Source organism: Tachypleus tridentatus, chromosome 9, assembly GCF_004210375.1.
Source record: "Tachypleus tridentatus isolate NWPU-2018 chromosome 9, ASM421037v1, whole genome shotgun sequence".
Classification (NCBI taxonomy): Eukaryota; Metazoa; Arthropoda; class Merostomata; order Xiphosura; family Limulidae; genus Tachypleus; species Tachypleus tridentatus.
The window spans coordinates 29,050,583-29,077,791 of NC_134833.1; the positions used below are offsets into that span (position 1 = coordinate 29,050,583).

At 31.4% G+C, this 27,209-nt stretch overlaps 2 protein-coding genes across 2 annotated transcripts in view; one reads left to right on the forward strand and one right to left on the reverse strand.

Annotated features, from left to right (window-relative positions):
- Positions 1-627: 627 nt before the first annotated feature.
- On the reverse strand, positions 628-2,910 carry Vps36 (vacuolar protein sorting 36). The gene has a single exon (XM_076453463.1). It carries the CDS (start codon positions 2,295-2,297, stop codon positions 1,146-1,148), a length of 1,152 nt encoding a protein of 383 aa, XP_076309578.1. The 5' UTR covers positions 2,298-2,910; the 3' UTR covers positions 628-1,145.
- A 4,085-nt stretch (positions 2,911-6,995) lies between these two features.
- Positions 6,996-27,209, forward strand: part of LOC143224948 (metaxin-2-like) — a 31,369-nt gene continuing 11,155 nt past the window's right edge. The window contains exons 1-7 of the mRNA XM_076453466.1: positions 6,996-7,571; positions 8,934-8,981; positions 14,019-14,138; positions 14,849-14,925; positions 22,492-22,584; positions 23,596-23,634; positions 26,343-26,468. Coding sequence (XP_076309581.1) covers positions 7,526-7,571; positions 8,934-8,981; positions 14,019-14,138; positions 14,849-14,925; positions 22,492-22,584; positions 23,596-23,634; positions 26,343-26,468 — 549 coding nt within the window. The 5' untranslated portion in view covers positions 6,996-7,525. The remainder of the gene's footprint in view (positions 7,572-8,933; positions 8,982-14,018; positions 14,139-14,848; positions 14,926-22,491; positions 22,585-23,595; positions 23,635-26,342; positions 26,469-27,209) is intronic.

Here is a 27,209-nt window from a genome sequence, read left to right on the forward strand (position 1 = left end):
TCTAACAAGGTTATGATTTTATTATACAGGTCACTGATTAGGCCACATTTGGAGTATTGTATTCAACCTTGGGCTCCTTACCTTTGAAAGATTATTGGAATGTTTGAAAAGGTTCAGAGAAGGGTTACTGGGATGATATCCAGGACATACAAGAGCAGCATATGATTTTTTTTTTCAAGAGAAAACAATTTCAAAGACTTAGAAATGAACTGATTGAAATGATTGTTAAAGGATTTAGTGTTGAGTAAACACTATTTTTTTGTACTTAATGGCAAGAATCATAGAACAGTGGAACATAAATGTATATTGTGGCAAGTTAGAAGTCATATTTAGCTAAAAAGTTTTATTTTCCAACAAGGTAGGCAGTCTTTTGAATTAGTTGTATTCAGATGTGATGGAAGCAATACATTTAATAAAGATTAAGAGAAAGGTTAATAAATATTTGAATAATAACAGCTGGATTTGAGTTTATGCACATATACATGTATACAGTATACTTTAGTTCAGCCTAGATGGGCCAAAAGACCCCTTATTGTCCATAAATGTCATGCTAATAGTCACAATACTTTTCTACACTCATGCTACTGAATGGGTCCTAATATATATATATTAAATGCAAGATCCAACTTATAATCCCAAAGCATTATTTTAATATAGTTGAAGGATATAAAATTCTGATCTTAGAAAATGAAGGTGAGATGTTAAACCATAAACATTTATTATTTTGTTTTTCTAATTTCATTAATCTGAAAGTCAATTTATACAAATATAAAGTAAACCACAGAATTTAAGAGTTTAAGTATAATCCAAGCAAAGAAAATTTTTTTTAATACTGTAATGTGCATTACAACATTGTCACCTAAATTCTGAATACATCATGTAACTTACTAACAGTACCTAGTGAATAAGAGGAGAAATCCACAATCACAAATATTTAATCTAAAGATCAGTTACTTACTATAACATACACTATTATTATCACCTATTTTCTGAAAGTAAAATTACTTCTAAATAGAAATATATAAAAAATTATGTTTCAACTCAACTTAATATAAACCTTAAAAATCATTTCAAAAAAAGAATCAGAGAATGAGTTATAGTCTGAACTCTTATAAATCAAATTGAAGAAATTCAATTTACAAAGATCAAGAATTTTCCTCAAGAAAGCGGTTTTTATAAAATCTTAATCCTTCCACACTATCATCTCTACATACTAAACCACTTTTTTCAGCACTTAAAAGACGTTCTTTAGCTAAGACAACCGATGTTCCCAAAATTCGAGATAATTCATCTGATGTCAAAGACTCCTTTTCTTCCACAAGTACCAGTGCACTTTGGGCTAAAACACCATCATCTTGAGAAGATAATTTCAACACCATAACACCACTATCAAAAATGTGAAGCTTAACAGGCAATTTTAAAATTTCCATAACCTTGCATGCATTCAGAAGATCTTCAGGAGATAACAGTTCAAGTCCTCGAGCACGATTAACTCTACAATATATATCACTTAAAGGCATTATGCCCCCTGCTTCTTCGAGTGGTTTTTCCATTAAGTTAGCTAGTTCTTTAGCCAACTCTTTGTGATAATCATCTCCTGTTCCATGAGTATCTTTGGTTACAGGATCACTTACTCCAAGACTCAAAAGATAGGATTTGAATCTTATGGTTTCATCCTCTGAAATTTCTCCTTTTTGGTCTTGTATTTTTTTAACAATTGTTTTAGATAATGTCACCATATCTTTTGCCATATCCATTAGTTTAGAAAGATCTTTAAAGGCTGCTGAGATGCTTTTATCCGTTTCCTTCTGCTGTTCTTGAATCTGTCGTTCAATACCTACAATGCCAGTTCTCAACTTTCTTTCGTTTTTGCCAACTAATAACTTTTTATCCCATTCTCGTTTTTCTATTGCATTATTCAGTTGAGTGTAAAAATCTGTCTCACCACCATTTTTAAATGAAAACTTGACAAATGAAAATGGACTATATTGCACTGGACCTTTATTAGCATGTCCTTTTCTACTTGATGGTTCAACTAGGTGGACTACAATTTTACTACTTCTTCCCCAACCAGAAGACTCTTTCTCAATAAAAACAACAAGTTGCAACTGTAAACTAATACACTCTTTAGAACTAACTTCACTTTGCCATAAAATTCTATAATTGGTCAGCGTCACTCCTCCGTTGACAAACTTGGTCACATTGTCACCATCGTATAATTTCACACCAGACTGAATTTTTAACAATAACTTCTCACTCGACTGATATGATCCATCGCACCATTCAAATCTATTCATATTTTTTTAAAAATTTTAGTGTCACTGTTAATAAGTCTTAATTGAAATATTACAGAAGTAGTTTATCCAATTGATAATATAAAGTTCAAAATAAAGACTCGTATCGATCTCGCTTTTATTGGTGTTAATGTTATCCTATTCATACAAACCTTGATTTTAAAATAAAATACCCATCTTTCGACAAACAGAAGTATATTTAATATATCAACAACACTTAACAGTACACTAATCACAATATAGTCTACAAACTTAAATAAACGTACGCTTTCACCTAATAATATAAAATGTGGCTTCACAAAACTAGTTGCAACGAAATATTTATTTAACTTTATTTTACTGAATGGTGAAAAAACTATTGTACTAGTAGTAAAACTGTAACAGCTCTTTCCTAATAATTTTTTTTAATGCCTTAAATTATTCAAGGAGAATTGGTAAACCAAAACTATCGGCATGAACGAGCATTAGTCAAATTAGTATAACTGTATATTATTATCGCATACACAGCTGAAAACGCATAAGTGTTAGAAACGTCTCCTCACTCCTCCATATACCGACCCGAATATATCGCGTTTTCTATAAACCCAAATGACAAATGAATCACGACACCCTTTGATCGTACCAACAGACATCTATGGGCTATTCTCAGGTATTTAACGTATCACAAAAATATAATTAATCAGTTTAATAATAATAATATTACATTAAGCATTAGACACGAAAACAGAAGATAATAAATATCTGTAAGCTGGCAAATGCTTTATTCCAATTAAATATAATTTTAGAGTAATATCTTACTGACTTCAGCTCACTAATAAAAAGCATCATATGCTTTATTTATAAAGTGCAGGTTGAACGATAAATGTGTATATATATAATTCATTAAACAATTAAAGAGGAGAAGAAGATTACATCACAAGGAAGATCAATGTGAATTTTACACACTGTATCCAAACCTTGGATGAAAAATAATTAATTGTAATGTTACGTGGAAAAGAAAAACAAAAAACACAGTTACTAAACAGACATGTATCACATGATTTTTGAGATACTGACGGAAGTAAGGCCCAAATTAAGACTAATTTCAAAAAGATAAAAATAGCATATGTGAGAAGAAACAGTAAAACTGTTCTGGAAGTTAACATTCCAGTCCCCATAATGATGTTTAAACACAAATATCACCAAGTTAAGGTATTACTTGTTTTCTAGACTCCTTTAGCTAACATGTATGATTAATCTATATACACACTGGAGGAATTTAGCACCGGTCAAAGCACAGGATCTTTTCTCTTCACTTGTAGATTCCCTTCGTATTAGAGATGGTGATGCGCGTCTCTGAATAGGGCTCACCAACCACATGAAGACAATTAGCTGGTAGCATTATATTTTTCTTTATAATTAAGTATTATCAGGTATTGTATATCACTTTTAATTATAATTATTTTTTAACATCAGACACTCCAATATAAATGGGACTATTTTTTATTACTTCTATTACTGTTTGGCGCTTAGTGTGTTTCGCACAGGATTTCCTCATTCAAATAATCTCCTCAAAATATTTCTAGTCACAACGCTTACTTCAATTTGAATTAAATGACTCGTCACATAATTTCTTGCTCTTTCAATTCTACATTTCCTTTTAGTTTTCCAGTTCATCAGTATGGCCTCTGTTTCAAATTTTCCTGTTCTTTCAGCCTATACGACATTTAGAGACTTTACCAAGTCGATTAAGGGCAGCTCCTCTGTGCCCTGGAATGTAGATTGTTGTCGAATAAAACATTTAAGTCTTTTAAAGGTTTTGCCCATGTTATTTAAGTAAAATCTGATTTGATTTTGAGGCTCAGGGGATCTGTCAAGCGTATGATTCTGTCGTAATCATTACATTTAATAGTCAATCAGACAAGTACATCCCTTCTTCACATTCTGCTCTAAATTAACATGCATCCCCACATTTTGCTACTGGTTACTAAAACACTAAATAACACTAAAAAACACTAACTCTGCGTGGCTTTTACCCATGCAGTGATAGCCTCCATGAGTGAGCCGTTCGTTGTTAAGATCAGTGTTGGTTTCTGCTCGACCTATACTTTAACGTGTTTTAAACGGTGTTGACTAAACCATGCTTTTCCCACTACATTCTCATACCAATCTTTATTGTGTTAAACATAATGCCATATTTATTGGATCCACTCAATACTCTTATGATGAACAGTGGATATCTTTCCTCTTCATCTTGGCCTCACTGACTTTCATGATATTACCGATTTCAGCATTTATGTTATTGCTTCATCTGCCCTTTCCTTTTTTTACTGATGTATTGGATAAAATATGGTGTGATTCCTCTGAGTAGTTTTAAACCCTTGACTTGTAGTTGGCTGCTCAAACAAACCCAAAGTGAAGGGTGTTTTTGGCTGCTCTTGTTGCTATTCTCATGGGTACATTCTGCACCTTCTGTAACTTGGTGATTTCTGACTTTCCTGCTAATACACACAAGAGAAAGATTTAGTTCAACACAATAAAAAACACAGAGAGAGAAAAGGTTCACATTCACATGCCATTGGTGCACATATAATGTTCTTTGTGCAGCTAAACCAGCAACTATATGTTTTGTTCTCATTCTAATCACACATTATTACGGGTCATTTCTCTTCAGTGTCATGAAGCTTTCCCATTAGCCATACATAATTTACGAATACATAGAGGCTACATTCTATGTAGTGGGTGGCAGGTGGTTTATGATAAAATTAACCCCATTGTAATACGTATGTATTAGTTAGTCCTCTCAAACCCAATCAAATCTTCCTTTAAGATAGAACTCTTTCCAATTCTATCTCCTGTTTAATGCACACGATTTGCCGAATTATATTTGTTATTGTTTGATAAAGTAGTTTTGTTTCATTTCAAAAGTGTAGATGGACTTAAAAGTAAGTTAAGCATGGAGAAATATGTGGGAGGGTGTTCCGCTGGTGAGGGGGCTAAAGGCTCACTCGAAAATGTTCTGAAATTTAATCTTAAAATGACACATTTCGATGACATTTTTCGTATAAAATATATAATAAATTGACTATAAATGCGATATAATCTATTGTAAATATTTGGGTCACTGATATTTTTGTCTACATTATTATTCGAATAAAACAATCAGATTAAGATTTTATATCAAAGAAAATTAGCATCTTGAAACATCGATGTTACTGAGATGGTGTATTCATCATTTCACTTCCTCGTTGTATGGGATATTAGTTCAGCAAACTTGAGTTATACGTCGAGGTGTGGACTACATATAATGATAACTTTCGATATGAAATACTCAGATTTGACCTTTTCTTTTTTTGTTTTTCCTGGCTATACATCTTCAGGTATCGCTGTTACTTTTCTAACCTAAAGGTTACTAGTACAGTTGAAGATATCCCAGAGACTAAATTATTTGTCAGAATTCAAAGAAATATAACTTATAAATATAAGTGAGCACTTCTGTGTATTCATCTCAACATTATCATTTGATCCATTCTTACTTCTTGATTACGTGTTTTATTTTGTTTTGATGATTAATAAAATGTTAATGAATCATTAGTAGGACTCATAGACAGGCAAATGGCCAACACAAGTTTTGAGTCTTTGCTTTTGACGTTGTTATAAATACCACGTTTTATTTACTCGCGTCTTGCTCGAAAGTTGTATGGATTTATTGATTATTTGTAATATATTAGCTTCATATAGTTTTACTTCGTATTTTAGTGATATAGAAATTTTTAAAATGTTTTGTTTGTTTTGTTACCGTCCTATAATGGTAGCAACATGTGATCCAGAAAGCCATTGAGGTTATCTTGTTCTAGTTGCTTCGTTTCTTTGTACTGACATTCCAGTTAATACCGAATTTATTCAAAAAACCAGGCACAAAACTAAGGTATATACTATGTACAAACTACACTGACAAACACCACACCAACATTATTTATAAACTACAATGTGATAACTGCCACGACTTCTATATTGGAGAAACAAGCCCTCTTTTTATATGCACTTTCGCTTCACCGCAATGCTCAAACACACACATACAAAGATAAATTGGTTTGGTTTGTTTTGAATTTCGCGCAAAGCTACACAAGGGCTATCTGTGCTAGCCGTCCCTAATTTAGTTTGTAAGACTAGAAGGAAGGCAGCTAATCATCACCACCCACCGTCAACTCTTGGGCTACTCTTTTACCAACGAATAGTGGGATTGACCGTCACATTATAACGCCCCCACGGCTAAAATGGCGAGCATGTTTTGTGTGAAAGGGATTCGAATCCGCGACTCTCAGATTACGAATCGAGTACCTTAACCATCTGGCCATATCAGGCCACAAAGATAAATAACCAACGATTTTAGAAATGCAAAAATATGCTGACAGTTTAAGATGTCATGTCAGCATATACAGATATATTAGTATACAACTTATTTATATTTTTAACGTTGAGATGGAGATGCATTCTGGAAAGTACTAAGCACCTTATGAAAAATTGGAAAATAGTTTTGTAATGTAAACAAAATGTTTTCTATCAGTATGCAAAACTACACCTAAATATAACAAGTGAATAAAATATTATAGCATATCCCTTGAAACTTGACTACAAATAACCCTTTTTATGTTTCTCCTCTCTCCAAGATAAATATGAGGATTCTTATAATGAAAAAGGATTGGGTTTCGATACTTGCGTTGTGTATGAGCATAGCTAATCCATTGTGTAGTACTGCGCTTAACAAACAACATTGATCTTTAATAGCGATCTTAATATGCAGCTCTGTATAAATTAACTATTTGTTGATTACATTAAACCGTGCTTATTATTGTGAAGTAATATTATAACTACGATCCCCAAATCGTGAAGGATATTTCTGAGAAGTCTTCAGAATTTTTGAAATGAAATTAAAGTTTTTCTTGCATTGTAGACTGCGAGTTTTTCAAACTACTATTTTTTGAAAAATACAAAAAATATTTGTATGTTAAAATATGTCAGTTTTCCTATGAATGTTTGAAATACTTTTCGAATTTTATTGCGAATGAGTTTTGGGCGTTAGAAAAGTGAGCTTGATACTTATAGAACAAAATTGCGTCACAGATGGTTGTTTAGACGGCATGACTCCCAATGAACGTATATTATTTTATTATTGTAGAGAGTTACTGCAATATTTGAATAACAATTACGTATAAATAGTAATTCTTTAAATTATCCAAGTATTAAGTATCATGCCGTCGGTTCTTCTTACCGAATCTATTGCCGTTGAATTAGGAGGTATTAAATTTACTTATAACATTATTAACTATGCTGATTATTACATAGTAGTAATACTACATTATAATTAATTATCATATTATATTTATAGCTTATTAGTATTACTACTATTTGTAGTAATGAATTGTGCATATTGTATTGTAAAATTGTCGGTACCAGTGGAAGTTACCTAGACGTAAATTTATAACGACTAGAAGTTATTGATTAGTGAGTAAAAGTTTAGCTTTTAGTATTGAATTTGAAGCTTTGGTGTACACTCAACGACTAGCAAAGACAAAATAGCATATGTACATAAATTATTGCATCAAGTTTTAATTTTGAATAGTTGGTTTATATGTTTCTTGTTGTAATTTGTCCTAAGTTAAGAAATTATGTTCAAGTTAGGATGAAACATGAAAGGGGGCCTATAAAAAGTTTAAACATCAAACTGATGTCAGAGGTGTAGCTATGATTGTAAACCATTCAGTGTTTATACTACTGCTAGTATATTTATATCCTTGACTTTCTGTTTTCAGTTGTACATATATCAAAATTATTTTTGACATATCGTATACTTTTAAAAGGCTGAAAAAAAAATTATTTTCCAGTTTACCATCTAGTGCAACTAATACTTGAATGTAGAAATTGGACAGTAAGTTTTGACCAATTAATGCTTTGATGCAGGACGAAAAACTTGTGTTAAATAAGACTGTCCACAGAATTATGTAAAATTATATGTTCATAGAATTTGATAAAGCTGTATATACCAAAGCAACTAAAATTTTTGCATATTTTACCTTTGTTGGTTCTTGTAATCTACAGGGTGGCTCGTAAGTCCCAACTCATGCATATTGTGTCTAAACAATGTTATAATACTAATGATGAGTTGAAGGCAACTGTTTCTGCAGCATTTAGAACAATAACCCCCTGTTATGTTGAGGAAAATGTCTCGCAGAACATGGCATCGCATAATATTATGCAGCGAGAATAAGGGACAGCACACAGATACACTGGATACACAAGATATATGGATGGGTAGGGACTTGTGGGTCACCCTGTAGTATTCCCTTCAACTTTTCACAGTGTTGTAAGTTTAGTTTTCCTACAGCAGAATGGTTATTATGATATAATACTAAAACACAAATTATAGTTGCCTTTAAGGGTGGTGGAGGCAGAAAATTTAATTTAGTGCAAGAAAAGTTTGGATGAATATGTGTTGTAAGGGGTGGTTATAGTGGGGAGCTAGAAGGGTCATCTTTACTAAGCCATTAAGCTCCTTTTTGTCTCTTTTAGAGTTCTATGAAATTTATAAAGTGTTGACTTGAACATCATCAAACTTGAAGGGATTGAGAATGTATTATTGAGTTTTATTATTTGTTATAGCTGTGGAGCCATGGCCAGATGATGTTAAACTATATCAGCCATATGAAGGTAAGGTATGGTGTATTATTATTGTTTCATTCTCCTTGAAAGGTGTACTAAAGATTGTATATGTTCTTGTATGTCCTACTGAAAGTATTCATTTTCATTCTTATACATTACATATGTAATTTCAGTTAAATTTTTGTAATGTTTTTACAAGTTCATTTATTTCTTTGACAATAATGAAAGCACATGTGCAGTCTTGCTCCTTGGTAACCTCTATTTAGTTAGTAGGATAGCTTGTCTGATATTGTATACGACATGCGTAGCTAGCTGGAATTCTTTTAGAATTTTGAAAGATAAATATTTGAAATTGAAAGGTTTTGTGTATGATTAATTTGGTTAAAAGTAACCATTAGTAACATAGAAATTGCAAAGCACAATTTGTTTTTTTTCAAGAATATTCATGAATATCTATCCTTGAGAAAAAGTAAAAAACTTGAACCCATCCTTCACTTTTCAGGAAATTATCAATTTGCATATTTTAATTTCTTTCTTGGCTTTAGCTATTGATAGTGGTGATTTATTCCATAAGTCAATCACCCTATTGAAAAAATAAGTGCTAAACTGGAGCTTAATCTGGCTTTTATTATTCCATAAACTTACATTCTTTCATCTTGTTGTCTCTACAATATGGCACCAGGAAGTCGGAGGTTTTCATCCTATTGATGCCCTTAATAATAATGTAAACTTCAATAAAATCAATTCTCCATTTTACTTTTTTCAAGTGAAAGTGGGCAAAGGATTTGTATCCTACACAATAAGATATTTCTTCTATATGTGGAATCATTTTAGTAATCCTCCTTTGAACCCTTTCTAATAAGCCATTATCCTTTTATATGTTTGTTTATGTCTATAAAACACCCTAAAATTTGTTAAGTTTTGCTGCTAGCAACAGAGCATTGCCTTGATGTTTTTATGGACTTATTCAGTATGTCAAATGTTTTCTTCATCAGTCTTGTTCTTGGATAAATTTCCGTTCAAGGTGTGGTGATCAACCCCAAATTAAGGTATGGGCTTACTGGGCTGAAGTCCAGGGCCTCAAGTTATGACTATAAATGTGTATTGCTCATAGAGGTCCTGTCTTGAGGGAGCCTTTATAAGTTGAAAAGCCTGGGGCTAATAAAAACCCTTAATCTGACCTTGATGGTGATAGTGATATTTATGATGTGATCCAATTATATCATCCGGTGCAATATGATTTACTTAGCTTCTTGAAATTTGCAAGTTTTTAGTGTCTTTGTACAGAAAATATCGGAATTTCTAGTAAAGTATTTTTGCTACAAATTAATGATTTTAATGAAGGGTGGTGAGTTTTGAGTGCCACATGAAAGGTAACATAATAAATTAGCAATAAGAAATGTAGATATTAACTATTTATTTTAGTTCATTTCTTTTGTCACCTGCCATTTAGTTGATCAAACACAGTGAAGTGTGAAGTACTTAAATAAGACAATGTTAGTAATATAGATAGTAAAACACTTGTAAGTATGTATATATTGTATCACAGCATCAATATCTAGAAATGTATTGACTATTTTGATGAGATATGCACTTGTTTCATCTATTTATATTAACCCTCTTTTATGTTTTGGGTCTATTTGACTCGACACTGGTTTGTATATCATGGTGTTACAAATATATCTAAGTTTATTATAATGAGAGTTTGCATTAATTTCTAATATTTAATGTAAAAGACTAAAAACCATTCAAAGAAAGTGTTGTTTCAATACAAGGCTGTTTCAATGTGTTTTGAGAACTGCACTAAGTCAGTGTAACTCAACTAAGAGATGTAACTGAATTCTGAATGCAGAGTCAAATATGTGATCCAAATTATGAAAACCCAAATGATTAGTTATTGAAGGATTTAATGTTAGACTGACGTATATAATCTGTGAAAAAAAACATAACTTTAATTTGGTATGCAAATACTAGTTGGGTATATTGAAAATAGAGAATCAAGACTGGTAAACTTAAATATGGTTAGAGGTCGTTCAAGGATACATGGGATGAAATTTATAGAATGCTGTGCTAGAATTAGGTTACATCTGAGAATTATGGACTTGACTTGCAGGAAGCTCAGAAAGATACAATATTCAAGATTTGCAGACTTTCTTATTGGATAATAAGTTGAAAATAGCTTTTGTGAAGATCATGCTACTAGAGGGGGAATATAATAACCAAAATTCAAAGAAGTGAGACAGAAAATTGGTAGAGTTATGGTAAAGGTTGCTTGGAAAGAGGGTGAGAGTTCTAGCTTTACAGGGATACACAGTAATAAAAAATGAAGGTACTTATTTGACACTATAGAAGCAGCTTCAATTAGTATTTGGGTACAAGTCTGTAATAGATTTAAACTTTTTGCTCTCTGCATGAGTAGCATGAGTAATAAGGTGAAAAAGAATGTATCTCAGTACAGTTGGTATGGGTATTAACACTTACCAAAATAAAAACAATGTTTCAGTCTTATGTTATTTTCAGGTTAACAAAGGGAGATTACAGCAAAACTGGCCATTAAGGCTTCATGGTTTATACCAATAATAATTAACCTTGTATCTAACTGCAATAGCCCCTACAATCCTGTATCTGTTTACTCTCTTGTCCCTAAGGTATGTACCTAGCAAAGGTCAGTTGGAAGCCCTCTTTGTTATCTTGGCATTATCACTGCTGTGCCTGTTCCATACATGGACTATGGTCCTTATTTAAGGCTCAGCTCTGTGACAACTGGCAGTCGACTTGGAGTGAGCAATGCAAAAACAAGCTTTTCTAAATAAAACTCTATATTGGACTTTAGCTGTCTTGCTTCTGTAAGGATCAAAAAGAGGAAGTTGTTTTAGCTAGACAGTCTGGTCACAGTATTTTAACTCGTTTTCTTTTATCTGGAACTGGTACACCAGTGTGTATCACTCGGGTCCCAATAAGCCACATATTATTTTCTTGCTGTCGTTATGACACTCAATGCTGGCACGATTTTAAACATGCTCTGTCCCAAGGTTTGTCCATAATGTTAGACAGTGTTATTGGTGATGGTAACACTGTCCACCTTGGAAATGTTTTTAGGTTATTAAAGACCATTAATCTTTTTAATGTCATTTACGTTTTTTAATTTATACATTAGTCCTTTTTTAATGTGATTCCCTTTTAAGAATCAGTCCATCTAGTTTGATTTGAAATTAGAAAATGGCTGTAAAGTCAAATAACTCGAAACCAGGACTGGAAAGACCAACTTCAGGTGACAAATGCTGTTGTTTGAACTACCTGTTAGTCATCCTGGTTAGTTATTATTAAAATTTTGCTACAAGTGTTTTAAAACTTTTATTACTTTATTTTTTGAAAATGGCCATAATGTCAAATAACTTGCAACCAGGACTGGAAAGGCAAACTTCGGGTGACTGACTGGTTTTTGTACTTACCTGTTAGTCTTGAGTTATGATAATTACAATTATGCTACAGAAAGTCCTTTACAACTTGTATTGCTGTAGTTTTTCTCTTACTGCTGTAGACTAGATGTAAACATTGGTTTTATGCTATTTTATTTTTTAAACTTTGTTTTGTTGTACCTTAATTTCCTTTTATGAATTTTACTAAATTTACTTTAATTTTAAATTTTTACCAAATGTTTGGTGCAGATAGCCTAGCTGCTTTGTGCCATAAAACACCAAATCAACCAACCAACCAACCTAGAGAGAAGAAAAAAGGAAGGCCATACCTAATTGGCTTACTAAAAGACACTGATTCCTAGAAAGAAGACAAAATGGAAAGGCCATACCAAATTGGCTTACTAAAAGACACTAATTCCTAGAAAGAATTAAAAAAAAAAGCCATACCTAATTGGCTTACTAAAAAACACTGATTCCTAGAAAGAAGACAAAAGGGGAAGGTTATACCTAATTGGCTTACTGAAAGCATAAAGGAGAAAATTAAGGATAAATACTACAAGTTTAAATTGAAAGACAAGCTGAAAAATTTGCAGAACTGTATGAAAACTGAAGATGTTAAAAAAACAAATTAGGATGCCCAAAAGGATTTATGAGAATTATTATGGCTGATAATCTTGAAGGTAACAACCAGGACATTTTTTAAGTGTTAACTGTAAACAAGATGTTAAAATGGGAATTGGGCTTTTGAAAGATGTTAATGGCAAGATTTGTTATTGAAAATTGTTATTTATTTTGCAATAGAAGATATACCTGACCTTTAGTGTTGTTCAGAAAGTGTTAAAATTGACCTGAATCATGTAGATATTAATACCTGAATGGTAAGTAGGAGTGAGACTAAGAGATTTAAGATATATTAAAGCATTAGAGTCAGAAAGCTTTTCTATAGTTTTAAAAGAGGTCAAAGATTAAATAAACAAAATTCTTGCTCTCATTTTAGTAGACCAATCAACAATGGGCAAGTGACTGAGAGTTCAAGAATGGCTAAAGTTCTATTTTTTATAGGGGAAAGATGGTAGTTATAGTTCAGGTTGTTGGACTTCTGAAATCTTGAACATATATTTCCTTTGTAGTTTATAATTACAGAAGGTTTTAATTCTCAGTGGTTTGTTATACACATTTCAGTTTCTAAATAGGTACTTTAATATAACTGCTGTTCTACCATCACGCAAAATAATCAACTGTTTCCAACCATGTTACTATTTTTGTCATTCCATTTGCATGAGATACTTTGAAAGTAACCATGATATTTAATATATTGCATCTAATAAATTTTACACAACATAACACAGTATGTTACTTAATGTACTACTTGATGTCTTAAACTATTGGTTTGTTTTTTTATAATTACGTGTTTTTTCTCAATTTTGAAAGTTGTTTTGTTTGTAAGTTATCTCTTGTGAAATAAATTAAAACACAAAAGTAAAACTTATATTAAACCTGTTGCTGTTATTCATTTACTTTAATATGAAATTATGTTTAAAACAGTTGTAGTCAATTTGGTTACAGTATAACATTTGAATTGCATTCTTATTAAGTGGAAATCTCATTATTATTTTTCGGATAAGTGTTATGTACAAATTTAAAAGATGCTTCATTTTTCTTACAGTGGAACAAATCTTGTTGCCAGATAATGCTAGTTGTTTAAGTGTACAAGCTTTTCTAAAGATGGCTTCTTTGGATTTTGAAGTGCAAATGAGATCAAATGCAGAAAGCATGTCACCATCAGGTATGTTGTTCATTGTATTTTGTCCTTGTAATTGCATACTTCTGACAAAATTATTATACACATCTTTAATACAGTTAATTTATTAATATACCATTATTGGGTGGATCACTGGCTTTTTTGAGAAGAGATGAGTATTGTTTGAGAAACCAGAGTTTAACCAATTTGATGATAAACTATGTCACTAGCAAACTCATGTTTACTAGTTGGAGTATCAATCCATTGGATGCATAAAATAAAAGCTTGTTTGTAACAGAGGATAGACAATTGTGTTTTTTTTTTTAACATAAACCTTAGAAGTGCAATAAAGATAACACACGTACCAATAAAAATCATATGTTTTATCTATAGTGATGGTGTTTGGAGTAGTATTTTATCTGTTGTTTGCTGCTGCTAATTGTATGATTTTATGAAGCTCATTAAGATGTAATAAAAGTCAATTTTTAGATAAAGTGACTTTTTGATGTAGTCCTAACTACTATTTCCATGTTTTTTGATGTAGTGCTAACTACTATTTCCATGTTTTTTGATGTAGTGCTAACTACTATTTCCATGTTTTTTTAGCCATTTTTAACCTGTACATCTTGCTTCACAATTGTAATGCATGATTCACCTGTTGCCTTCAAATTCAAAACTAAAACTAGTTTTTCTTTGTTATTTGTTATATTATAGTACTAGAAATTGTTTTAGTTAGTATATGTATATTTTTATAGGTAAAGTGCCTTTTATCAGATGTGGAGCTTTTGTTGTTGCAGAAATGGACCCTATTGTTGCTTTTGTGAATACAAAGGTATGAATGTAAAAAGATTAATTAATATAACCATTAAATGCATACATTTCTCCAAAAGAGGGCTGAAGGCTGCCTCAAAGGGTTGTCTGTTTTAACTTCTCACACCATGCTATAGTAGTATGTTGTTTGTACATCATTTTAGTGGACACTTGACATTACATAAGAGACACTTAACACTGCAATTTGTACTTTTATGACATTAGTAAAATGTGTTTATGGCATGAATCTTAGAAGGATTATGCACTTTGTAAGCCACAACACGTCATGACATATGAAACTTCAAAAGCAATAAATAAAAATATTTATTACTTGTAATTTTGAGTTTATTTAATCTTGAAATAGAATACTTTCAGGGAACCTGTGGAAATGCATCTAGTTTATATACAGGATAGGCAAAAGTGACAATACAGTTTTATTTCTAACTATTACTTTAAAACAAATACTTAAATTGGTTTTGTATTTTCTTTAGTACCAGCTGTACCATCTTAATTGGTGCAGATAGCGTAGATCAGGGGTGGCCAACCTATGGCGCATGTGCTAACCGTGGCGCATTGCACAATTACAAGTGGTGCACTATACCCCAGAGATAAGAATGTACGTTTGCGGGTATATGAGTGTGAGTTCATTTATTAGGAGTTTGAAGTTGATGTGTGTGTTTGTCATTTGTGTTTGTGTATGAAGACGTTTGGTGCAATGATTTTTATGTAATTCAGTATATATCTTTATATCAAGACATAATAGAAAGAAGAGAAAGAGAAACTTAGATACAGAAACAGCAACCTAAAACGCATACATGAATACACAAGAAGATATAGATACATTGAAACAAACATAAATTTAAGAGTCAGATTAACTGTACGTTACAAACCGGATGTTAAATATTGTAACAAAAAGTGCAGCTCAGTAGAAGTATTTCATTTTTCGCATTGACGTGAGTAAAAGTTTTCCTCCTTACACATATGCACGCATACATAAATGAAAACATATTCATAATAAGCAAGTATTTATTCTTTTTTTAAATTGAATTGAGTTAATTCTTTTAAAATTAAATAGTAATTTTTGTATTAATATTGAAATTTTTATAAAATTTTTTGTAAAAGTTCAAATATCTGAAAATCTCAATGTTTTATACATCATTTGATGCAGTTTTTTTGCAGAATTTCACTCTGATTACGAATATATAAATTAAATCAAAATTTTTTTTCAGATTTTTAATTTTTAAATTTTTTAGTTATTATGACTTGGTGTAATAGAAGGCTGAAAGGACATGAAAGATTTCCTATAATCATTGTTAGAGAATAGTATCACAAAAAAGACTGCTTATAATCATTTTTATATAAATTTTCTAGAAAAAAAAGTAATAAATAATGTTTTTTTTAATTTAATATGTTTAGTTTTTTCAAACATTTTGTATAAGTTCAAATGTTTGAAAACAATAAAGTTTTATACATCATCTGTTGCAGTTTTTCAAGCTGATTACGAATATATAAATGAAATCTAAAAAAATTTCAATACTCTCATGGATTAAACAGGATCAATGATCCTGTGGGATGTACTAGTAATAATAATAATAATAATAATTTTTTTTCGATTTTTTTATAGTCCCATTACAGTGAAAAAGAACATGAGCAAAAGAAAAGCAGAAAGCAATAGCAAACGTCAGTTTAATGAACTGTGGGAAAATGAGTTCTTATTTATTGCGAGTCCTTCAGGAAAACCAATGTGTATTGTTTGTGAAAGCACCCTCTCAGATAACAGAAGACATGATCTTAGCAGACACTATAAGAAACACCAAGTTGAAGTAGAAGAAAAACAAAAGTTAATGCCTGGCTCTGAGTTATGGAAAGAATATGTGGTCAAGAAAAAAGAGGATATGAAAAAGAGGCGAAATCTCTTTGTAAAGAGAAGTTGTGAAAGTTTGGCAATGCTCGAAGCATCCTACAAAATCGCCTTTGTGTTGGCTAAAAAGCATAAGCCTTTCTCTGACGGTGAATATATTGTTAAACCCTGCCTCCAAAAATTTGCAAAATGTCTTGGTGATAAAAGTATTGAAAGAAAGGTAAACGAAATCGCTCTTTCAAAGCAGACAATTACAAGATGCATTGAGGAACTTTCTCATGATGTATTTGAGCAACTGAAGGAACGTGTGCATGAGTGTTCTTTCTTTTCATTAGCTTTGGACGAATCTGCTGACATATGTGATGTAGCCCAGTTAAGTATTTTTATAAGAGGAATGGATGATAATTTTAACATATTTGAAGAACTTATTGGCCTTGAATCACTCCATGGAAAAACTAGAGGGTCAGACATATTTGAGAAAGTAAAGTCATGTTTAGAAAATCAGCATTTAAACTTTAGTAAACTCTTAAGTGTCTGTACTGATGGAGCACCGTCAATGATTGGTAGAGTTGCTGGAACTGTATCCTTGCTCAAAAGGTTTTTAGGCCATCCTCTTCTAAAATATCATTGCATAATACACCAAGAGTCTGTGTGTAAATATTTTGAATTTGCAGCATGTTATGATACCAGTTGTAAAATGTGTGAATAAAATTAGAGCTAAAGGATTAAATAGGAGAGAATTCAGAGAATATTGTGAAGTGTTAGATATGGAATATGGTGATCTCATCCTTCATTGTGAAGTGTGTTGGCTTTCTAGAGGACAAGTTCTCAAAAGATTTTGGAAACTGAAAAATATTGTACATGATTTTCTGGAAGAAGAGCTGCCCGAGGAAAGGGCCCTTTGTGTAATGAAAAGTGGATGTTTGATTTAGCTTTTTTAGTTGATATTACCAGACATCTCAATGACCTAAATTCAAAACTGCCGGGCAAGGACAAATTGTTTCCTAGTTTAGTAAATGATATCAGTGCATTCAAAATGAAATTAAAACTGTTCATCTCTCAGCTAGAAAACAAGGATTTGAGCCAAGTTCCACATTTAAAGGAACAAAGTGAATGTGTTCAAGATAATACCAAATTTACAGAATACATTGAAAAAATCATACTACTACAAGAGGTCTTTGATAGTCGTTTTAGTGATTTTCCTAAAGAAGAAGATTGCATGCTTGCATTTATAAATCCATTTTCACTTACTGAACAAATCATTCTGAAGATGCCTAGTAATATACAAATGGAACTTATTGATTTAAAAGCAAATTCAGTACTGAAGAGTAAATTTAATGAACTTCCCTCACTCCCAAGTGAATCTGGAATGCTTAATTTTTGGCAATCATTACCATGTGAACATTTTCCAGAACTGAGAAAATTTGCCCAAAGTTATGCCTGTTGCTTCGGAACAACATACAGATGCAAGCAAGCATTTTCATCCATGAAAATGATCAAGAACAAACTGAGGTCGCGACTATCTGATTCAAGTCTGAAAAACTGTCTGTTGCTGTCAGTTACTAATTTAACTCCTAATATTACAGATTTGGTGAAAGCGAAGCAAAGTCAAAAGTCTCATTAAACCTAGTTATGTTTATTTTTCCTCCATGTAAAATTATTTTTCGTTAAAACTGCTAATTGTGTTGATAAATTTTTGTTAGATATTCTTTCATAAATAACTAATGAAATATATCAGTGCAAATGCAAAGTGTCAATAAAGTAAATAAAGTTTACCTTGTATTCATGTTGAATTCTTTTTACAACTTCTACATGTGTCCACACTCCACATTAACATATATATATATAACAAATGATTATATGTATAACTGCCAAATATCTCCAAATTACCATACTTATAGGATTGAAAGGCTTTTAAAGTTTGTGTGGCGCATCTGAATTAGAAGTGAAAAAAATTGGTGCATAGGAAACAAAAGGTTGGTCACCCCTGGCGTAGATGCTTTGCAGCAAAAAATGCCAAACAACAACCAGTTTAAGCTTTTTTGATGATAAGAAACCCACTTGAAATAAAAATGTATCTCAGAACAGCTGTTATGGGTATTAACACTTTTATTGATAAGGAGAGAACAACGTTTTGACCTTCCTAGGTCATCTTCAGGTTAAGAAAGAGAATTTGAATGTGACCGTTGATGGACACATCTTAGGGACAAGAGTATAAACAGTTATGGGATTGTAGGGGGCATTTCAGTTAGTTGTTAGGTTATTAATTAATATAGGTATAAAGGTGTTCCTTTTATATTGGTTTACTTTTGGTTTGAGTTGTTGTATAAGTAGGTTTTCTTTGATTTTGTGTTTGTTTCCCTACTTAGTATCTAAGTGTTTTCTATGGTTATGTTGTGTTTATTTGATTTGCAGTGTTCAAAAACATGTAAAGGTGTTTTTGTTGTTGTTGTTTATTTTGTCATTTGAATCTAGTTTCCATTTTTCTGCTTGTTTCTCCAATATAGAAGTCGCAGCAGTTGTTGCATTGTATTTAATAAATTATGTTGGTGTTGTGTTTGTCAGTGTTGTTTTTACATAGTATGGACTTTAGTTTAGTAGGTTTTTGAATACATTTGGTGTTTACTGGAATGTTGTGTTTTAAGTTTTTTTCAAACGTTGGTTATGTTTTCCTTCATGTCAGGAACATGTGGTATGCAGTAGTACAAGGTTTTGTAGTTTGTTGTATCTTGGGATTTATTGTTTGTTTGTTGTTATAGGTGAGTGCATATATTTTTTTCTATAGTTTTCTGAGGAAATTTGTTGATATTGGTGAAGTGTTGTTTTATTTTGTTGATTTCATCGTTAATATTATCAGGTGAGTATAGTTTTGTGGCTGTGTTTATTTGATTTCTTAATATGTTGAGTTTTTATGTTTCATGTTCTAAGTCCCAGGGAATGCATAATTCAGTATGGGCGATATTTCTGTGGATTTCTGTTTTGTGTATCAGTTCTAGTAATTTTGAGGTTAAGAAATGCTATTTGGTTAGTTTTTTCTTGTTCACAGGTGAACTTAATGTTAGGGTGTATCTAGTTAATATGATTGAAAAACTGTGTGTTCTGTAGATATGAATTCAGCAATTGTATCATCAATATACCTGTACCAGTATAGTGGTTGGTGTAAGGCTGAATTGATCGCTTATGATTCAATCTGTCTCATAAAATGTTGGCTAGAACTGGCGACACAGGGATTCCCCATACTTTCAATAGATAGAATATTTCTAGGTGCTACTGCTAAGTCCTTTTGTTGAGTAGATGTATTTCTTCATTGCTTAGTTTTCTGTTGGATCTATTAATTGTGAGGTTTGCTGGTGGTTTGTTGTGTTGGCATCTTTTTTTGTTGTTGGCACCTTAATTTATCTAGTTTCTTGTCGTTCTTACTAATGAGTTGATTGATGTTGCGTTGTATGAGTCCATAAATGTCTGGTTGAATGCAGTCGATAGTCCAGATTAATTTATTGTTTCTGTAGGTCATTTACTTCTTTACATTTGAGCTTAACATGGCTTTTAGTAGTTTTTTCTATAGATTATAGAGTAGAAAACACCCAGATATTAAGTAGGGAAACAAATATAAACAAATGCAAAATCAAAGAAGCCCTACTCATACAACAACTGAAACCAAAATTAAACCAATATAAAGGAATGACTTTATACCTATACTAATTAAAAATCTAACATCTAACTGCAAAGCCCCGTACAATCCCGTACATGTTTATACTCTCGTCCCTAAGTCGTGTCCTTCAATGGTCACATTCAAATTCTCTATCTTAACCTAAAGACGACCTAGGAAGGTTGAAATGCTATTCTTTCCTTATCAGTAAGTGTTAATACCCATAACAGCTGTTCTGAGATACAGTTTAAGCTTTATACTTTTAATCCTGTCATTTGACTGTTAGCTAGAGGGAACTGTTGATTTTAATGATAATGTTATGATAGGTCTTTAAAATTCTAAATTGATGTTGGTTTTTGTACATTCAAAGTTAAACCATACATGTAAGATTTGTGGATATTGTAGTAAGTTTCTTAAGTGTATAGCATATAGTGAATCAGTTGGTGTGTTAGCTTTCAAGATTATATTTCTCTGAAAGTAAGTTGATTTTACATTAGTCATAAATTCTTGTTAAGGTTTAGAGATCAAATGTAATGTAAGCAAATAACAATATAGGACAGTGTATAAGTTTTTAGTCTTATATATGTTAAAGAAAGACATAAACTGTGCTGTGAATTGTTTTCCCCAGTCAGTTTAAAATAACCTGTCTACAAGAGACCGTGATACAACAGTGCTGTCAAAGACAAAATAATTTGATGAAAATAAAGTATAGACCAGATAGTTTGTTAGGTTTTATGGGCTGGAACTAACCAGTAGGCCATTGTTTCCCAATATCTGTCATTAAAAGAACAAAAAGGATTGGTTAAACATCTGATTACACAGAATAGAGGAAATAAACTACAAGGCAATAACTATTTCAAATCTAATTTGAAAGGACGTTTTACAAAGAACTGGAGACAGTCTTGTTTAGAATAAGAAATTTTCTCAAAGGTTAAAAGAAATAGAAAATTGTTATAGATATAGAAAAACCTGACTATTTCAGCCAAGGCTCTGAGAAATACAGCTGTTAACACACACAGAAGAGATGATATTTCAAAAGATGAATCTCTGAGACCAGTTTGGTTGAATGAACAACCAAGGTCTAATCAGGAAATGGGAATTAGCTGGACTTGGGGAACAAAGTACAGTTAAGATTACCCCATCTGTCCCAAGTGAGATAAGTTTACTCTTTAAAGAAACCAGTCCATGACTCCACAGGTTTATTGGTTTGAAAGTCTTGCAGTATGTTTATCAACACTGTATCTACATCTACAATAGTTTGACCTGATTTTTGAATGAAAGATGATAAACTGCCTGCAGATATGAAGAAAGGAGAGGGAATAAGATAAGTAGCAAGTGGACATAAGGTTCTAGGAGCAAGAGGAAAGTTGGAAATTACTGTGGGAGAATTCTTTGTGTCATGACATGTGGGTAATTGACATTGAGGAAGAGTACATATTGGGACAGACTTAGTGGTAGAACATACAAGTTTAGGCTAGTTTCATGTCTATAACCTAGGAACTCCTTGTGAGCTTTGTGGCAATCACTACACCAGAGATTGTAATTTCTGCGAGAAGTAGAACAGTCATTGTTCCACCAACAAGTGAAGTACTTGTTACAGGATCCATTAAAATAAATTTACCTCTAATGGCTGCCGTAATGGAACCAAATAATCCAACATGTCTTGATGTTTTAAGGGCTGGTTGGACTCTTGTAGATCTGAAGAATAAAGTTGTCACTGTTAGAGCCATAGATACAACAAAACCATAAAATTAGAGTCAAGTCTTTATTGGGTCATGGAATTCATAAGGCACTACTTGCATTCAAAACTGGAAGACATAACGTTGTTGAAAACTTTTAGGAATAGAGCGAAACTGTAAACAGTAAGATTTCAATGCACATTTTAAGGGGAGGTGTATAGGTTGAGCAGTATCCTCTGTTGTATATTTACGTTAAATTAAAACTCCTGTTGTATTTTTACATGTTAAATTAAAACTCCTGTTGTATTTTTTACAAATTAAGTAGAAACTTTTCTTTTTCAAGTTAAAACACTTGCTTGATTTTAAAAGTAAGGAATGTCTATTGTATTTTTACTTTAGGGTATTCGGCTTAGTGACCACTTAACTGATGCTGAGAAGGCTGACATGAGAGCTTATATGTCATTGGTTAACTCTGTTCTTGCCAATGCAGAGGTAAGTTATTCAGTCAGTTGACACACCAACATTTTGCACATATACAGATAAAGTGTTTTGGTTTTGGTTTTGTTTTTTCATTTTTTAAGCAATCTAAACAAATGTGGTAAAAATCCATAATTCTTTAACAGCTATTTATCTTTGTGGTTGACTCTTTTTGAAGACTACCATGCTTCTAAAGTAGACTATATATATTATTATGTATTTTGTGATATGTAATTGTATGTAATGGATTCTTCTGTTTGTCATAAGTGCATTATTTATTCATGTTGTTTGTTTACATACTTGATGTTTGTAATTATGTATTATTGATATTTAAATATGTCAGGTTAAGATGTACAAAATTGTATTGTGTTTGTATACATTCTTAATATTGACATATTTCATAAACATATAGATTCATATGTATGCAAAGTGATTTCTTTTAAGACTTAAATGTAGTAGATTGTATACCACTGTATTTTTAAAACCTAGTAAGTAGTTTTTATCATACATACAATAATATTCTGATACTTAGAATATTTTAGCACTGACAGCATTAAAATGTTTGTTTTCTAAGATAACAGTTTCTATTTCAAACATTGAGTAAAAATAGCTTAAAATGTCACTAAAGAAATTCAACATAAAAAAAAAGTGTAGAACTAAAATTTAATTAGAAATGAAAGCAGCATTTAACATCTGAATATTATTGCATTAAAGTGAAGTTTGAAATTTTGTATTTTATTGTATTTGAGTTGTTAATTGTACTAGATAGCCAAACATTTATTTGATTGAAAGTTGATTCTGAAGTTAAGTTTTCTGTCCTGTATAACTCAAAACATGTGTATGTATAGGAATTTTTTCCAACACAGTAGGAATGTTTTTAGCAAAAAATCAAACAACTCAAATTTAGGGCTGTAAATTTTGTCATTAGTTGCACCTGATCTGTTCTTCAGAAAATCGTAACATATTTTGTATGTTAGTTAAAACTATAATCTTTGTAATTACATAATACTACTATTATTATTACAGTTGTATGTATGTTGGTGTCATGATGAAACATTTCGAGAGGTGAGTTCTTTATATCCTAATTTGATAATAGTAATAAGACATAAGATTAAGGACAAAAGATAATGTATCATTTTTGTCATTGAATAGTAAGTTACTGTTGTTCTATAGTCATTTAATTTGCTGTTCTGTTTGTCAAAATTTGATGTTATACTAACAGTGTTAAGTGTTTTTGTAATAAAATAGTGCTTGATATTATTTATCTAATGAGCTTATAATGGTAGTCACATATTTTATATGATAACATCAGTTTGGAAACATCAGGCTAAATTTTTACAATAGAAATATCTTCTTCAAATACAGTGTTTTCAGATATTACAAATGTGCATGTTCATAAAACTTTATTTTCTTTATCACAAGTGAGGAAGGGTGACATGTACTTTCTAACCCTTGTATTTTATTGGAAAAGTTTTGTGTGTTTAATTGAGTAAAAGATACATCACTATCTTCAAAAATAATTGTGAAAGATAATGAAACCATCCTATAATTTTTTACTTATTGTACAACATTAGTTCTAGACTAAAACACAAAAATAAAATCGGTGATTTTTTGTTCTTAGTAGTAAGAATCTTTTATAAAGGTTACAGTAAACCGTAACAGACGTCAGGATTTTTACATTATTTGTTTCAAGTATAATTCTGTCTTCTGAATAAGAAATCATATAAACTTCTGTTGTTGGAGGGATCTTGTGTGTATATTTACGTATTTATTTATTTTGTGAGCTAATGGTAGAGTGGTTATATTGAAATTAATGGTGTAACTGAACAACAGTGTAGCTAAATAAAAAAAAGTAAACAGAGTAAAATATCTGAAAATAAGAGAACACAAAATAAAAATTTGTAAAGTTGAAAGGTCATGTTTATTACTTTTAATGAGTGCATTCTATTTCGAGGAATGGTTTGGGAGAAATGAAATCATTTGTTAATGAAGAGATTACGTATGCACAAGTCTTTCATCTTGGGCATGCTGAATATACCATCAACAAAGTTATTTTATTTGTGTTTTGAAGCTTGGTTACTAAGAAATGAAATATTATATATGAGCTCTCTAAAACTAGTTTGTAAAGTAACTAGCACATGTTGGATCTGTGGTAGAGTTTTGGAACTAGTGAGTTAAGTTAGAGTTTGTGATATACAAAAAAATATCCCCCCATGCTTTAGCTGTAATTTTGTTATTTGCCAATCCAATTTATCCTGGTAGTGGTTCTGGTTTATAAACCTCACAGGAAAAACCCGAAAAGCAGGCCAGGTGAGCTCAGAAACTGTTGTTTCTTTTCAGCCCCGCACATGTTCAGAGGCTAGACATAACTTAAGAGGTAGGAACTTTTGAGGTTCATTGGCATGACTGGAGAGTAGAAGTAATAATAGTAATTACCTTGGTTGTTTAATGGACACAGTGAAGCACGTCGGACAAAGCTGCAAAGAAATCTCAGCAAGCTGGGAAGAGTGATAGTCACTCTTTTAAAGTGGGTGGTGGGTGGTAGAGTGCTGCTGACTTAATTGACACATAGCAACAAGTCTAAATGTGAATTTTCATATTTTGCTTGTCCTCATAAATGAGTAAAAATTATATCAGACAATAGAAAAATAAAAGATTATCCATTTCACTATTAAAAAAAAAGCTGGCCTACTACTTCTTAAATTAAATATATTTATAGAACTAACTGGAAGAAATACTGAAGAAACATGAATCATTTTTATATTTTCCCAAATGGCAAAGTATGTTTTTATTATTGTCTAAAAGGCTACTTTGGTATCCAGAGTAAGTTAAATTTGGTAAACATATTGTGATATTTATCAAACAGTTGTAGTCTATCAGGCTTCATGTTGTTGTTATAATCTTTGTATTATTTGCTGTGTAACTTATTACTTTATATTTTTTTGTTTTGTGTTTAACTGAAAATGTGCATTAGTATGGTTGATGTCTTTTGGATCATAATAAATGCTTTGTTTGTTATTGTACTTACTACATTTTTACTTTTTTAATTTTTCGTAAAAAACAAATGCATCACATAAATTGCACCAATATTATTGAAGTCATGAGTACTCAGTATCTTAGTAAAACTTTCATTAAGCTAATAGATCTTCAAAGCACTAATTATTTTCATTAGAAACTACTTAAATGAGAAGAATTGTGGGTAACATTGGATGCCTTAAGTATTCTAATTAATCATCTAGTCAGCAATTCAACAGAAATCTTGTGTGTTATTTTACCATTGCATAATGTCATTACTGTGATAATTCCCTAACCTTTCATCACTCAGTTTGGATGGTTAACTTCACAGTAAGAAGAGTACTGTTTAATCTAAGTTTTTGTACTTGTATAATGTAAGCTTCTATATTTTATTTTTCAAGTAGTTTTTGTTAATTAAACCAAATAATTTTAAAAGCTAAAAATATGTTTGGTACAAACTAATCTGGTATGAAGTACATATGGAAAATCAATGTTTGTTCAATGGAAAAATGATAAAAGTATTCAGAAATAGGAAAGCTGTAAACCATGATATTTTGGTAATAAATTTGGCTATTTCGTATTTATTTGAAATTTTGAAATTCAGCAGCTTTAAAATTATGGAGAAATATCGATACAATACAAAATAAAAAACTTTGTGAAAAAAATTTAAAAAATGTTTTTTCTTTTGTTTTTTGCATAAATATTTATGTTTCACTATACAGGTTTTATACGATTGTTTTTGTATGATGAATGCTTAGGTCACTAAACCCCGCTACGGTTCTGTGTATCCATGGCCGCTGAACCATATTTTGTGTTGGCGAAAAAAGAAGAGTATTCAGAAAAAGTTGGCATCTGTTCAGTGGTTGGACAAAACTTTAGATGAGGTATTTCAGTTTATAAGGAACTTAAGAGAAATTGCACAAGTAAGGAGTTGTGTTTTTCTGTCTGATTTGTGCTGTAGATTGGATCGGATCCTTTGCAGTCCATATGTATTTTAAAATTTAGTTTTCTTGTGAGTTCTCCACAATTCAATTTAATATTAACTTTTCATTTCCAGCTTTTTTATAAGGAAATGCTTATAGCCACTTGTAGATGAGAGAAGTGTTACAATTTTATGGTTTTAAATTAAGAAAGCTGGTGAAGCAGTGTTGGACTAACATCAGGTTTTACTTATTGCATATAAATAACATTTGAGATATTCTTTAAAGATGACATTTTGGGACAATATGGGATAAATTAGTCCATCTTGGCTGTTCCATTCGAAAGTAAATTAACTTAAAACTTAAATACATCCCTTATTATTCATATACTTACCAAGCTTTTTCTTAGACTCATTTAAATTTGTTGACATACAACCTCAGTAGGCAATCCATTCCAAAGGCCAACCATACTGTTAGAAAAATAAAAACTTAAAGATGACGTCTACCCAACCAAAATTTATACATGTTCTACTGCTCTTACTTTAAGATAATAAAAAAAGTTGACACATCAACATTATCAGTTCCTTTTACAATCTTAAATACCTCAATCAGTCCCCCATATCTCTTTTTCAAGGGAAAACAGTAATTTATACCTATCTGCCATTTATTTGCCCAACTCACTAAATGATTTAATTTTTTTTGTAA

What these genes read in the sequence shown, in the direction of transcription:
- Vps36 (XM_076453463.1), bottom strand. Translation starts at nt 2,297, where the DNA reads ATGAATAGATTTGAATGGTGCGATGGATCATATCAGTCGAGTGAGAAG.